At 49.0% G+C, this 16,051-nt stretch overlaps 1 protein-coding gene across 6 annotated transcripts in view; it reads right to left on the reverse strand.

The window, feature by feature from the left end:
* The window catches only part of EFR3B (EFR3 homolog B), an 80,192-nt gene that overhangs the window by 47,814 nt on the left and 16,327 nt on the right, over positions 1-16,051 (reverse strand). For 5 of the 6 annotated variants that reach the window (XM_090280965.1, XM_090280963.1, XM_090280962.1 and 2 more), the window contains exons 1-3: positions 2,156-2,238; positions 1,192-1,268; positions 79-206 (exon numbers count right to left, since the gene is read on the reverse strand). In XM_090280965.1, coding sequence (XP_090137091.1) covers positions 79-206; positions 1,192-1,268; positions 2,156-2,195 — 245 coding nt within the window. In that variant the 5' untranslated portion in view covers positions 2,196-2,238. Of the gene's footprint in view, positions 1-78; positions 207-1,191; positions 1,269-2,155; positions 2,239-16,051 lie in introns of those variants that run through there. The other variant, XM_090280966.1, reaches the window with a different exon arrangement.

Consider the following 16,051-nt stretch of genomic DNA (forward strand, 5'->3'; position numbering starts at 1 on the left):
AAAAGGACCCTATATTTTACTCTAAAAAGGTAACATAGTTTCTGAAAATATTGTTTTTCACTTTCCCATACTGCTTACCCATATCGATGACGACCCACGTCACGGATGAGCCTCTCGGAGAGGTAGGCGCCAATCCGATCTAGCTTTTCTGGAGCCGAGAGGGCGTAGAAGGTCAGCTTCTCCATGTTAGTCTTCACCAGGCCATCCTGTAAAAGACCATTCCTGCTGTCTGGGGGCCTACTACGGCCAGAAGACTTCGAGTCTCAAGGAAAATATTAATTCAGTTTAACAAACATTTAGCAGAGTGTCATTACCTATGTGACAGACAACATGTAGATTTCAAGGATATAGAGATGATTAAAATATAGTTCTGGCCCTCTAGGAAGTCACGACTTAGCACAAAGTGTGTTAGCTATAACTAAAACTAGTGATATAAATGTGTGTGTGTGTGTGTGTGTGTGTATACATGTGTGCATGTATGGGTGCACATAAATATGTGGCTATACATGAAAGTATATATATATGAATCTGTGTATAGATATGTGTGTGTATAAAGGCTTCATTGGAAATGACTCAGAAGTAAACGGTGTTGAATATCCAGCCCCAATAAATTAACAGAAAGAAGGCAGCTCTGTAATGCAGGGAATTCTCCAGAGGGTACTGGAATGCAACCCCCACTGCCCATCACGGAGGGGTCTCTGGTGCCCTGAGAGCAAGTCAAGTACATTAGATTCTGACATTCCTGAAACCACGCATGTAATGCAGCTGATGGTGGAGCCAAGAAGCCATGTGCACACAGACCCCTGGCAGACCCCAGGCAGACCCCTGGCAGACACCAGAGGGAGCTGGACAAGACATGGGCTCCAGAGCCAAACCCCAAGAAGGGAAGTGTTCACCGTAAACAGCAGGAAATAGCACCATCAGGAGTCAGCAGCTCAGGGAACCATCACCCAGAGGGACATGAATGAGAGCGATGCCTTTGTTGTTTAGCAACAGCCGAAAGCATGGCCGAACCAACTCCCAGAGCCCCCTGCAGGTCCTGACTTCAGGGAGATCTCAATGCCCCAGCAGCTTCTCGGAGGGGCCCGGGACAGGGGGCCCTGGGGGCTGCCTCCCCCGCTGCAGCCCTCAGAAGCCTGGATGGGCCGAGATGGACAGAATGAGCACAGTGCCAGCCGGAGAAGGACGCACCTCGGGATCCTCAGGGAAGATGTTGTCAACCAGCCTTTTGTACCTGGGGCGTAGGGCTCCACAGCAGCCACACACACCTGCAACGGCAAGGAGGGACACTCATGAGCAGAGCCGCTGGGCTGGGCTGAGGTGACCTGGGAGTCGGACCAGGGTGGCTTGTAAGGAACCAGGGCCTTGCTGGAAACAGAGTTCCCTTGGTGAGAGCGCCGGGACTCATCCTGCCCGGCGTGGGCATCTCCCCCGACTTCTCTACATTCCGAAACATTTGCCCTTCTGCTCAGGGTCAGGCACAGTGTCATATGCAAGGACGATGCTAACAGACCAGCACCTGTTCATGGTGCCAGGCCCCACGGAGGAGCATTTTGAGGAGTGAGGCTTTGGGGCGGGAGCTTACCTAGAGGTCAGGTGCTGCCGCCATGTATTACACACACACACACACACACACACACACACAAACTGAGACAGGGCTATAAAACTGCCTCCTGCCACTCAGGAATCCGCTCCCAGTCCCAAGGTGGGCACAGCTTGGTGACGGTAGCTCCTGCCGCAATGCCCCCTCGTTCGCTCCCCACTGCTTTCATTCTCGGCTCCTCGGTGTTCTCTACCACTCTCTCTCCAGGGACCATTTCCATTATAGAAGGTTACGTGAAACTATGATAAATTAACATTGCCATTAATTATTAACATTTGGAAATGCATCTTTAAGACCGCAGGACCCTGGGGTTTGAGAACCGGTGTCTGAGTTGGGCGGGGCCTCAGGCTGGAAGCCCGCAGTTCTCAATGCCAGCCTCCCCCGCACCCCCACCCCGCAGCCCGCCCACCCCGCCAGGCTGCGGCCCAGCGAACCCTGGGGCGGGGGTTAGAAAGCTGAATCCGTTCCATCCAGGAGACTGAGATGACTTCCTTCTTTCCCTCCGGTGCTGTGAAATGATAGTATTAGGAAATCGGTGATGATAAAACAAACCTTGGGAAAAGTAAAAGTTGACCATTTTAGGGCCCTCCATAAAAAGCTTTTGGATTGATGAAGCCGTCTGGGAAGCACGGGGCTTCTGTAACCCTCCTCAGGGCAGGACAGGGACCGCCTTGGCAGGACTCAGCGTCCCTCACTGTGGGGACGTGGGCGCTGTCTGTGGAGGAGGGGAGAGGGCAGCCGGGCAGGGCCCGGAAAAGTCTCCTCCCCAAACAATTGCCCCTCGTTTCTACCAATTAACGCTGAACTCTGCTTGTACAAACTCTCTGCTTAGAATGCAAATGTGCCCTTGAAGGATTAGGTCCATGGGCTATTCAGAAAAGAATAAAGTACTTCAGTGGGAATTGCTTTAACCACACAAAGAGCTTCACAAGGGGCAGAGAAAAGGGCTCTGGGAGTTGTGATAGGGCAGGATGGGGGTGGGGGGGTGGGCAGTGGCAGGAGGAGGAAGAAGGGAGATTTGGATTCCGGCTTGAGGGAATAGGCTCGCCTTGGGGAAGCCCAGGGGCACCCCAAGAGGGCAGGATATCAGACAGCTGATTTGTGACGCCCCTGCCCCCAGCACAGGGCTGGCTGTGTGCCCTCAGGCTCCCTCAGCTGCAGCCATGCGGGGGTGGGCAGCTCTCCGGGTTCTGTCTTGCTGGGCTGGCCTGGCCTGGCATCCCCTCGTCTCCTGCCTGCCCCTGCCCGGGAGGAGGCGTTAGGGCTCCAGCTGGCACTGGGTTAATTTCCCGTGATGGCACAGCTCCCAAGGGTCAAATTTGCCCTCTTGGGCCTCAAAGCCCAGGAGTTAACCTACCTTCCAGCCAGTGCAGCTGTCAGGATGCCCTGTCCCCAGTTGTCCCAGCAGCCTCCCCCCTCACCGTCCCTAAGGCAGGAAGGCCGGCCCTTGGTGTGTTAAGGGCCTGAGCAAACAGACATGAAGTGAGGACCAGAATAGCCAGGTCGGTCCCTTCCCCAGACCTTTCAGAAGGTCCCGGGAGCCGGGACTGCCCCGGACAGAGGCCAGGCTCAGGGCCGGCTGAGGGAGCACAAGCCCGCGTTGGGTGCTGGGGGGCGGGGGGAAGCTCCGTGCAGGGCCTGCGGGGGCTGTGGGGCTCTTACTGCTGGGGCGGGGCAGGGCAGAAGCCACTTCTCAAATAAACCTCTGGCCATTACTTTCCCATCTTATCTGTTCCACTTTAGACAGAGACCAATCATACAACGAAAGTGATTTTTTTGGGCTCTCAGCCAGAGAGCAGAAAGCTCAGAGCAGCACTCCACACTTCCTGGGTGGGTAATCGGATTCTAACACCAGAGATAAAGGCCTCCTCTCTGATAAGGAGAAGGGCTGGCAGGGCTTGTTCAGGAGCCCTGGCCTCTGGGTGCCACAGTGGCTCAGGGGGCGATGAGAACCCACAGACACCCCCATGAAGCTTCCAACCAGAAGTTGAATTCAAAGTAACCACAAAGAGGCCAGGCTGGTGTGTGTGTATGTGTGTGTGGGAAGAATGTGTGTGGGGGAACACAAAGAATAGAAGACATTGAAAAGTAATCAAAAACGGTTCATTGTTACTAATTAGTAAGGGGTACATTTGATATATTCCTTTCATCTTGCTTCTGATAGTATTTATTCTGAGAGAGAGAGACATCAGTTTGTTGTTCCACTTATTTATGCATTCATTGGTTGATTCTTGTATGTGCCCTGACTGGGTATCGAACCCACAACCTTGGTATACGGGGATGATGCTCTGACCAGCTGAGCTACCTTGCTAGGGCTTGATAGTGTTTATTCTTAATCTTAGTACATAGAACGTGGTGGAGCTTTAACTCATAGCCATATGCCTGTTTAAAAAAAAAGGAAAACCCTTTTAAATTCTGAATCCTTTCATTTCTGAGAAAGCTCCCTGCACCCTCTCTTACTCCCTGTGGATCACACCTGGCAGATCCAAAGTGGGACACTGTGAGTCAACTTATGAAGGACCCTATTCTGTCACTAATATGTTCGTACCTATTTTAAGTTTGAGAAGGAACTGTGATATGGCCAACATAGCTGCTCTGGTTACCGAAAAAATCGCATCAGTGGGAACAGCAGGGTGTCCAATGACAAGATGTTGGTGGCTTCTTCCAGCTTTAAAACTTCATGGATAACCATGCCCCAGCGGTCTGGCCCCTCCTGCCACCTCCCTATGGTTCACCCTGCCCAACCTCAGAGGCCTCCTTGCACTTGGCTCTTGCACTTAATATTCCCCATCTGGAGTGTTCTTTCCTACATCCTCCTGGCTCCCACACTGATGACCCTGTGAGTCTGCCCAAATGTCACCTAACTGTGGAGAACTTCCATGCCCACTACTGTCTTTTAATTTTCTATCCCTAGCTGAATCCTCTTCATGACATTCTTTACCAACTGACCCACGTTTTGTGTGTCTGCACTCTGTCTCCGCCCCTAGAAGGTAAGTTCCTCCAGACCTCCAGGTGCTTGCAAGACAGTTCTCCTAGGAGGATCTCAGGGCAGCTGCTGCGGGAGAGCCATCGGCTCCAGGTCCTGAATCCTGGCCGGCCACCTCCTGGGGCGGCTAACACCTGGGGCTCTGGAGGCTGGGCTCATGGGGCCAGTGTCTCCCCAGGACAGGACAGGGAAGGGGGTGGGGTGGATTTGGGCGGCCGGTAGCATGGGCCAGGGTTCCTTCTGCCCTGCCCCTGCCATATGCTGACTCCCCACTTACTGTGCCCCAGGGCTGGCCTGTGGTTGCAGCCCTGAGCGCTCATAAGAATGGCCTTGGCATCTCTGAGGAGGGGCCCGAGGTGCTCTGCTCTGATCCTGGTGCACAGCTGCGGTGGGAGGCACGGGCCCAGCTCCTTGCCTGCCCAGCATGGGACAGCAGACCTCACAGCGCTGGCAGCCTCCACGGACGCTGGACCTCTCATCTGGTCTGCCAGCAGCATGTCTCCCCACAGCTCTCAGGAGCTGCAGGTCTGTTTCTCTTTTGCTCTGCCTGCCTGATCCTGTTACCTCAACTAACCTGTGCTAAGCAGTAGGCTGAGCACTTTACAATTATTTCAGACAATATTCATAACAACCACTAAGGTATTACTATCGTTCTCATTGGACAGATAAAGAAGCAGGATCAGGCCCTGGCTGGGTGCCTCAGTTGGTTAGAATGTTGTCCTGTACACCAAAGGGTTGTTGGTTCAATTCCTGGTCAGGGTACCTAGGTTGCAAGTTCAATACCTTGTCAGGCATGTATAGGAGGCAATGAATTGATGTTTCTCTTTCACATTAATTTTTCTCTCCATTCCCCCACCCCCCTGCCATCACTCGCTCTCAAATAAACATATCCTCAGGTGAGGATTAAAAAAAATTAAAAGGCAGGATCAGAGAAGTTAAGTGCCCTGCCCAAAGTCACACAGCACATACCTCTCTGCCATGAAGCTCTCCTAACTCTCCCATCACTTTCCCCAAAATATATCCTCAACAATTAATTTCTTCGATCCATCCTGTGCTCTCCTTTGCCATAGCCACCATCACTAGGACATCTCTTTGACATTTGAGATCCAGTCCTTGTAAATGCCACTTGGCCAGTCTCCTTGCTTCGATTCATTCTATATGTAGCTTTAAGGCAAATCTTGCCCTGATTCAGTTTGCTTTACAATCAAGCAGTTAAGGTAGTTCACCATTATGTTAAATGTCAGCCCTTCAACTTAGGATTCACCAAGAGATGCCTCATGGAGGTAGGGGATGGAGAGGTTGTGGCCTTCCTCTGCTATGGCCAGGCCTCTTGCTCATGCTTTGTCTCCCATGACAGCCCTGGTCCAGCAGCCAGAGGCCACATCAGAGTGCAGAGTGAGAGGCCTGGGGGGTGGAAGTAGTAGCAGATGGGGAAGCCATCCAGCCAAGGAGAGTCTCATGGCTGCAGGTGACAGGGGCAGGGCAGAAACTAGAAATGGTGAAGGGGTAGGAGGGTCAGAGCCACTGAGCTGGGGCCTTAAAATCATCACACCACGGGGCTCCCCAGACCCTGGCACCTGCTGAGTCTTCCTTAGAAGCCCTTCAGTTAATAACCACCCCCCCAAACACTAGATGTCACTCCCCCCGCCAGCTGCCTCCTGTATGCACCTCGTGCCACATTATCCTGAAAGTCATCCACTACTGGGAACTCAGGCTAAGTTGTTTCAGTGACTCTGATCTTTTCCCCTCAGAAAAACTGTAAGTTCTTCAGGTCTTTTCCTTCTGACCTCGACACAGTATCCTGCGCCCAGCAGGACTCAAGGAAAGGGGCATGAAGTGTGACGTCTGTGATCAGCGTGAGACCCAGGGAAGTCACCTCCTCTCCTAGCCTTTGGTTTCCTTTTTATAAACATCAATGCCGTTATCCTCATTCGCTAAGAAACATGCCTTTTTGCTCAAAATAGTTTATATTTGTTTTCTTAACTTTACGATCCCCTTGTAAAGGCAAGGGTTGGATTTGATCATCCCTACCAAAGCAAACAGGATTCTTTTTAAACAATTTACAATAAAATCTAACCCAGGGCCCAAGGCACAGACACCCTTTTCAAATGAATTGCAGGAAACAGAACAAAGTTCAAAGAGAAAGGGGCGTCACACTCAAGTGCCTCCGGGGAAGGCCAGGCCTTGTGTGCAGCTGATGTTAATGGAACCTCAGCACTGTGCTTGCTGGGTAGGATGAGGAAGAGGAGGAAGTTAAAAACATATAGGTTCTGACATCAAAAAACTTACTCTCTACCAAGGACACAAGACAAACACATTTTAAAGTTGATGATGTGTCACAATGAGAGTAAGGAGTCCATACAAAAAAATCTGTGGGAATTCGATGAGTTCAGGAAGGCTTCCTGGAAGAGGCAGGACCTGAGCTGATCTCTAGGGGTGTAGTGAGCTGGTAAATATGGGTGAATCCATGAAATGAAAAATCAACAGCCCTTTAAAGGTGAAATATTTAAGAAAATGAAAAAGGTTCCCTTTTCTCTTTTCCCCCTTTTCCTTACTTCGGATTATTAAAAGGAATACATGCTCATGTATAAGTCTGTAAAATAAGAAAAAATATAAATGAATGCAAATATCACATAATCACACTATTCATAATTATTAAAAATTTAGTGTATTTGTTCTAGTCTTTGTTTCTGTGTTTAGGCATATTTTAAAAATACATGAATTAAACTGGGATTATAGTGTTAAAACCTATTTTCTTCTTATATTGTGAGCATCTATTTTCTCACTAAATATTTTTCAGAGCCTCACTTTAATGGCTAGTTACTGTTCCATCTTTGGATCAGACGCTGGTTTATTAAATCATTTCCCACTGCTACTTCTAATTTTTCATTATTCTGAATGATACAGCAATTTGCCCTTGGTAATTAAAGCCGGGAGTCATACAGGGAGAGACTGGTCTGCTTTTCATGGCGATAAAGAAGTCAAACGGCGCCGTGTGGCTGCAGAAGTGCAGTGCCAGGGGGTGTCTGCAGGGGCTGGGACCTGTCTCTCCTTGTCTGGGGAAGATTCGGGATTGAAGAGACCAAGAGGAAATGCTGAGGAAAATGAGTCTGGGGAAGGAGGCGGAGTCCCTGTTTCCAGACAGGTTTTATTGGAAGCAGAATGAAACAGCGGATGAATTCTCCCCGGGGAGACCGTCCCGGCGAGCCTGTGTCTGAATTTGCAGACGCATCTGTCGCTGTCAGCAGCAGCCTGGCTTTTCGGATCTCTGCACGCCCGACAGGCTCGCTGCTTTCCAGCCGCTCTTGGCTGATCTGATTGCCACCTTGATCGAGGATGGCGGATGAAAAAGAGAGAAGTGTGTCCAATCGATTGAATGTCAGGGCTTCAATTCTTTCCTAACTGTAAGCTTCCCTGGGCTTTTCTAAAACTCTTGAAGTGAGTCATAGGGAAAAATAAACAATATTTTTCCATTCCTTATCTAAGAGCAGGAAGAAAAGTATCCCTGGCTCTTTTCAGGGGCCAGGTAGGCTGGCTTCCCACCCGTTCTGGCTCTCACAAGCTGTGCAAACTTGGCAAAGCATCCACGCGTCTGTGCCTCAGGCTACTCGTCTGTGAAATGGAAATAGCAGAACCTACGTCATAGGGTTGCAGTGGAGATGCGGTATGTTAACACGAGAAAGTGTTTAGAACTGTTCCTGGCATATAATAAGCACTCAAAAATGAGTAGCTATTATCATCACCGATGCCATTATGATGATTATTATGAAAATCTCTTTCCCAACTTCAGGCAAGAGATGGCAGGATAGAATAAAATGGAATTTCGGAGCAAGAATGGCCCTTAAAGTCTTTTGATTTTATTTTGTACTTGGAGTGTGAAGCACAAACAGCTGTTAAGAAATCAGCGGTAGCCAGATATCACCTTCCGGATGCCCAAGGACAATGCTCCCAGTAGAAACAAATCCGAGGAGCTGCCATTATGAACAGCGGCCGCAGCTGCGTGTGTGGGCCAGGCACTGCGCTAAATGTTTCGCCTGCGTTTGTCCATTTAAGCTTCCCAAAAAGTCTATGAAGTTGATACAATTATCCTTGTTTTGCAGATGGCAGCAAGCCTAGGCTTTTATCCAATACGTTGACTTGCAGAAATTAAAGCACTGAGGTGTTCTGCCTTCAAAGACCTGACGTGGTGGATAGGTAAAAATAGAAATGAAAATGATTTCAGCAGGAATGCGGCACATGGCATCGGAATCATACTAATTAAATGTTCCACACACAGAGAATGGGATTGCTGAGGTGACTAGAGATGGGATGGGAAACTGTCAGAGGAGACTAATTTTGAACATTATTTAAAAGAGAAGGATTTTATTGAATCGTGAGGAAGAGGGCTTGCCATGTATCAAGAGGGTGGAAAGAAAGAGCGGACACTCTCTGAGAGCCTGTTAGATGTTGTGCCTAACTTCAGCATTTTGCACTTTTAAAATATCCAATGAGGTTAGTATTTTCAGATGAGAGAACCAAAGCCCAGAGAGGTTAGTTAATTTGACTAGGACCACACAGGGAGCAAAGAACAGAGCAAGAGAGGCCCTCTGACCTCAATGCAATTGTGCCTAAAGATTTCAAGTGAGAGTAAATACTTAGGCAGGGGTATGAAGAAAATGTGCTCAAGTAAAAGGAGACACTTTCTAAATTGGATTATTCTTATTTTTTAACTTGTATATAACTGATGATGAAATCTGAGCCAGCTCTGTGGATTGTACCAATGTCAGTTTCTTGGTATTGATACTAAACTATAGTTACAAAGATGTTAATATGTTGGGGGATGCTGGGTGAAGGGTACATGGGCTTTCCCTGTACATTTGTTTGTAACTCCCTATGAATCAATAATTCAAAATAAGTTTTTTAAAAGTTGACATATAACAAAGGATAAGACAGTTCCTCTGAATGGAAGTGGTAACTGGCGGGAGACATTTACATAGTTCTCTGATGGGCTTGCAGGCACACCGGAGCCAGCCTCAGGCCAGAGCCTCTCCCACCACCCCTCTGAGTGACCAGCCAGCTCCACGAGGTTGGCTGCCACTGGAGAGAGAAATAAGGTTTGACAACATATACAGGGCAGGGCCACAATAGGTTTACAGTTGCTCCTACAGACAAGAATACAATAATTAATAAATAATAACATGCACTGGCTGGTGTGGCTCAGTGGATTGAGCGCCGGACTGCAAACTGAAAGGTCACCAGTTTGATTCCCAGTGAGAGCACATGCTTGGTTTGCGGGCAAGGTCCTCAGTTGGGGGCGCACGAGAGGCAACTATGCACTGATGTTTCTCTCCCTCTCTTTCTCCCTCCCTTCCCCTCTCTCTAAAAATAAATAAAATCTTTAAAATAAATAATGACACAAAAATAAACTCTGTTTTGCATCCTCATAACTGTAAACGTACTTTTGCCCATCCCTGTACACTGAGTACCCATTACCACACCCAGTGTGCCAAGGGCTGCCCGGGGATATGAAGCATTAGCAAGACTCAGGTCTGGCTTTCAGGGCTCTAACAGTCTAGGAGGAGAGAAAAAGCACAACCAATAAATAAAATGTAAGCTGGCCTGGGTGGGCTGACATTTCTCCCGGAAGTTTCATGTGTCACATTGGCTCAGAGGAGAGAGCACGATGCACAGGGTGGGTTGGTTAAGGCAGATCCTTGAGGAATGTGGGCTGAGCAGGCGCACACTCCACAGATGAATTATATCACCACGTAGATACAGTTTTGCTTTAAAATTAAGCCAAAGTGGGACCATGAGCTCTGTGACCTCAGACAGGTCATCCAAGCCCTGTGTTGGTTTCCTCGCCTATGGGAGACGAGCAAAGCACCTAGCATGAGCCAGCACACAGTACGTGCTCCATAACCAGGAGCTCTCTGGTCCCTTCACCCTGTTTTCATAAGCATTTTCCCTGTTGTTGAATTGTCATCGTAATTATTATTTTAATGTAGCTTAAAATTCCAAGGAGAAGATCTGTAATATTTATAGATCATTTTTCCTATTATTTGACATTTACCTTGTTTACACTTTCATGCTATTAAAAATAATGTTGGAATGAGAGTGTGTACATCACAGTGTTTTTCACTTTCTAAATTATTTCCATAGGATAGATTTAGAAATATTTTTAAAACTCAAGACTGTGAATTGCCTTTGGGGACAGGAGACGCAGAGGATGACCCAGCAGCATCACTGAGTGCTGAGGCCGCAGAAGCTCTGGCCGCCCAGGTAAGCACTCAGCCTTTATCTTCTAGGTGACGGGGAGCAATTTGAGGGTTTGTTGGAAAGGAGGGGTGAGAAGTTGAGAAGAGGGCATTAAGAAGACCAACCAAGAGTCACCCGATCAGTTGAATTGGAGTTTAGAGAGAACAGGAGTAGAAAATCCATCAAGAAAAGGAGCAGGAGCCAAGGCAGAGGAAAATAAGGGCCAGGGCAGGGCAGAGGCGAAAGGGAAGAGGCAGGACGGACCAATGGGCCACACCTGAGTAAAGGCAGCCTGCAGCAGTGACAGCAGAGAGAGGGAGGGGAGGTCCAAAGTTAGAATCAGTGACAAAAATAGGGACCTCCCCCCGGACCCCCAATGGCACTTCACAAGCCACATGGGTCCTGGAAACTGGATTAGAACCCCCGCCACCCCGCCCGTGGGATGACAGCACCAACGACATCCCACCATGAGAGTGATGTGCGAGGTGGTGTACGAGGTCTGAGATCAGCCACGAGAAAGAAGGTGAACTGGGGCCAGAGGCCAGAGTCTGAAAACTGTCAGGCGAAATCAATGCAAACGCTGATGGAAAACCTGGAGGGAAGACCATGGTGGGGGGAGCCTTCCAGCATCAGCTCTGTCTCTCAGATGTCCATTCATCAGCAGCCCGGACACACTCTCATCGCGGTGTCTGTAAACAAGGGGACTCTGAGTGAAACCGTGCCAGCTGGCTGAAACGCACTAGAATAAATAATTTAAGTGCAAACCTCACTGGCGTAATTTGGAAGAGTAGGTGACGTCATGGAAAAATTCCTAGGCTGGTGTGTTCAACGAGAAAGGTCTCCACTAAACTCTCTCTGCGGGGTGCCCCAGACTATGGAAATGATGTTGAAATAGGGCAGAGGAGGTGGGGAAAGAAGACAGCTTGACCCACTGGAGTAGCAAACCGCAGTGAGTTTTCTCCTGTTTTCATTTCTACAGATGCTGTGCAGATAGTTGCAACCCCCCCCCCCCCACACACACACACGCACTCCATTTGCGTATCTGGAAGCCTGATCAGCAGGGTCTGGTCCCTCTGAGCCTGTTCTCACGTCCACTCCTTTCTCCTTTCTTCATCACCTTCTTGGACAATGGCCCCTTCCCACTTCTAATTTAAAGGATGCTGTTACCTGCTAAGCGTCCCTTCATTCTCCTCCATTTTTGACCCCAGCTCAGTTCTTCCTAACTCCTCCAAGGCTGAATTTTAAAATCACCACTGGGGAAAAAAAATTGGTATGGAATCTTTAATAATTTTTACTTTGACATGCTTTGAAATCGGGGCAATGGCACGTTGGATAAGATTAACTGGAGCCACCAGAAGCAGACACTGGCCTCTCTTCTCACTTTAATCTACAGTGACTCCTGGCCATTCCCTGGCCTGGGCCTCCTCGGCCTCACTGAGGAAGTGGCTCTGGTACAGACCGTACCACGGATCTTTGTGTCACTCGTTGTGCAACACCCAGCGACAAATGCCAGCAGGTACACGGGCCTTTAAGTCCGGTTATCTTATATCTGAGCCTCAGGATGGGGAGAATGAACGGGGATTGAGGCGCAGAACATTTCCAGGTTTTCCTCAAGTCTGCACACTGCACTCGGCTTGCAGATGAAGGCCGCCTGCGTCTGTCATCTTCAGATTGTCACGAATGTCTCAGCATTTTCCGAGCTCATCACGGCCTGTGTGATTAAGATCGAGGTTTCAGCTTCTCCGCATGGGGAGTGAAAACAAAAGTCAGAGGAGAACATGGCTGCCAGTTTCCCACAAAATAATAATAATAATGGTTCCCCAGGGCCACTTCAGACATAGGGGCTAGTGTGGAACTTCAGTCTCGCCCCCCCGCCTCCCCCATGCATTGTGGAGGAGAACCAGAACTGGGAGAACCACAGTGGGGGGCGGGGGGTGTTGGGGAGAATATGGATCCCTTTCCTCCCATGGATTCAAAATCTCATTCACAGTATCTGCAATTGCTCATATGCACAGGGAAGCAGGTAAGAATGGATGGTGGCTTCGTTTGGAAACAAGCTAAATGTTCATCAATACAGGGCTGTCTAAATAAACCAGAGAACCTCTTGCCATGGACGCTATCCAGCAGCTGGAATAAATAAAGCAGAGTGATGAGCCCTGCCCCAGATAGCTCCCCAAACCTGTCACTTAAAAAGGAGGCTGCAAAATGGGTATGGCATGATACCATTTGTGTGAAACAGTCACAGGCCAAAGCAACTTGGTGTGTGTGTAAATATGTGTATAAAATAGGCTGCAAATACGCAAAGACCCGTTTAGATACATGGTGCAGGGTTATCAATGATCACGTCCATTGTGGGGACTGGAACTAGGGACTGGGGATGAAGGGATGAGCCAGTCATGATGGGAGCCACTAGTCACCTCTGGTGACTTAATTCAGTAAAATTTAAAATTTCCTTCCTCGGACACAGTAGCCACGTTTTACGTGTTCAGCAGCCGCGTGTGGGGAATGAGTGGCCCATTGAATATGCAGACACTGGACATTTGCATCACTGTATAAAGTTCTCTTGGTCAGCTCTGAATTGGAGCTTCAGTTTTTACTTTAATCTTCTCCCCCAACAAAAAGTGTTTTATGTATCACTCATTTAATGTACAAGAAATACAATTTTGAATGTTTCTGCCATTTTCTCTTCAGGATAAAACATCTCATAAAATCCAATGAGAATCACTCCCAGTTCAAAGATTTGGAATCCCAGAGTTGAAAACACACACACATACTGTTTTCTATACTTGCTCAGCGTGGGTCTTGCTGGAGTCCATCCAAGACGCAGGAGTCATTTCATTTATTCGTGCACACATATGCATGTCACACAAATGCATTGAGTACATTAGAAGATAAAAATAATAGAATGCACAGTCCCTGTGCCCTTGGGCATGTGCTCAAGCATCCGTGACAAAAGGAAGTGCAGGTGCCACCTGAGCCAGCCTGCTGGGATCTCAGAGGGTGGAGGTGCCCTTTCAATCAAGATGCTTCCCGATAGGTGTGAGGCACAGATAATATGTTAACAAAGAAGAGAAGGGAAGGTATTCCAGGCAGTGGGAACAGTAGGAGCAAAGGCTCAGAGGAGCCAAGTCCAAGGGACCATTTGGAGAGATGGCAGTGGGCCAGCCTGTCTAAGGTAGTGATAGGAAAGCTGGAGTGCCAGGGAGGGGCCAGGTGGTGCAATGTCCCCAGTGCCCAGCCAAGAGGGGAGAACTACCATGATACTAAATAACAGCCACTATCACCTTCTAATGTGCCTTAGAACATGTAAGGAATCTGCTGTCAGTGAATAGACAGATGGAGCACAGTCTGCCTCTCCCAACAGGCCACTAAGAATGGGACTCTCCTGGCAGAGGTACAGGACCAGACCCTGAGGTAGAAGTGTCCACTTGCGGTGTGACAAATGTTGGGGAGTCACCCTGGGGGAGTGTGTGGCAGGGGCAGGCGGGGCATATGCAGCTCCAGCCCTGGTGAAGGGGCGGGTTCATGACGAGGGAAGTCAGAAGAAAAGCAGAGGCTTCCGATGGGTGTCTCACCTGTCCCAGAGCCAAGTGATGACATCTGTGATCAGAGTTAGAGGACCAGAGATGCGGTGTACCAAACTCAGGCTAAACTCAGTCCGTCTCCCTCCCTTCACACATGAAAGTCACCCAAGAGAGTGGACGGCTAAAGGGCAAGTGGAGGGACTTCGCAGGGGGGACGTTTAGAGACAAGGGAATGGTGGAACCTCATAGCATCTGCACAGCCAGGGCGAACAGAGGCCCGCAAAAAGGCGAGGACCCAGAGGGCACCGTGCCACAGCAGTGTGAGGGGGAGGTGAGTTTCAGACAGGGAAAGGGTCAGAGGAGGGTTTTTTAAAAATGATGGGAAGTGAGAAGAAGGTGAAGGCATAGGGCGGGGCCACCAGCCCTCCACTGGTGACCTTCCAGACAGGGTGTCGGTAGAGAGGTAACATTTGAATTTCCAACAGTGTGGGTTGAGTAGGGAATGACTACTAAGGGAGGAGGGGAGGCGTAGTCCCACCTTCAGTGGTGGCTGCTTGAGAAGCTGCATCGAATATGACATGAATCATTTATTTAAGGAGAAAGGTCAGGCTCGGCTGGCCTCCGCCTCTATCGCGGTGGACACGCTGCCTTGGGAGACACCGGCCCCTGGGCTGGGGTGCGCATCTGAGGGGGCCCTGACATCTTTGGCTACAGGTGGGGCCTTAGGACCCCGGATAGCTTTTGTAGCTTTGATGACAGAATTAGCATGAATGGAGCACTGTTGGTATTTTATTTTATAACTTCATCTACACTCACTTTGTAAACATTGTTTTTCAGCTTAAGTAGTGTATTGGTTACACTTATGGAAGGAAGTGCTTTGTAGGCTGTTTTGCCCAGGGGAATCCCAATCAATGAGAGCAAGAGGGGAACTTAATGCTTATGTGTGAATCTCTCTGTAGGGTGTTCTGAGTGCAGGGTAAGAACTCACTCATCTGAAATTCATCGATTGGAATACCTACAACTTAGTACATCAAGGCATTAGATTTTTACGTTAAGTACACATGAACTATGGGGATACAAAGCCTTCCAAGAAATATTTCCTGCCCGCAAAGAGCTGGCAGCACAGAGAGTAGACTCTATCACATGAAAACCATACAGGGTTAGAAATTTCACTGGCAATTAGGTTTAAATGTGGAGCTAAGAACTAGAAATCAGGACTTCCGGCCAAGATGGAGGCCTAGACAGACACGTCAAGTCTCCCTCCACAACTAAGAAGGACTACAACTACCTCAAAACTAGAGACAACCAGAAGTTCCAGAAAATCAAGCTGCATGAAGTCCAACAAACAAAGATATAAAGAAGCAATGCTCATCCAAACAGGTAGGAGGGGCAGAGCCAGGGTGGAGAGGATGGGGTGTGGTGGTGGCAGCGGCAGCAGCAGGCCAGCAGAAAGCAAGTCACACATTTTAAAAAATAGGGACACCTGGGGAGCACTCCCAGCACCAGACCAGACCGCGCAGCTCACGGTCCCAGCATCAGGGAAAATACTGTAAAGACTCATTGCTTCTGACTATGCAAACCAGTGAGGGTTGGGGCAGAGGAAGAAACTGCCGGTCTCTCTGCAGAGTCCACTTGTTTAAAGGGCCCCCACGGTCCTAGAATGTCCAAAGACCCACCCACTCTGGGAACGATAGCCAGGGCAGC

This window comes from Furipterus horrens, unplaced genomic scaffold, assembly GCF_987537825.1.
Source record: "Furipterus horrens unplaced genomic scaffold, mFurHor1.1.pri manual_scaffold_6, whole genome shotgun sequence".
In the NCBI taxonomy this organism is placed as follows: Eukaryota; Metazoa; Chordata; class Mammalia; order Chiroptera; family Furipteridae; genus Furipterus; species Furipterus horrens.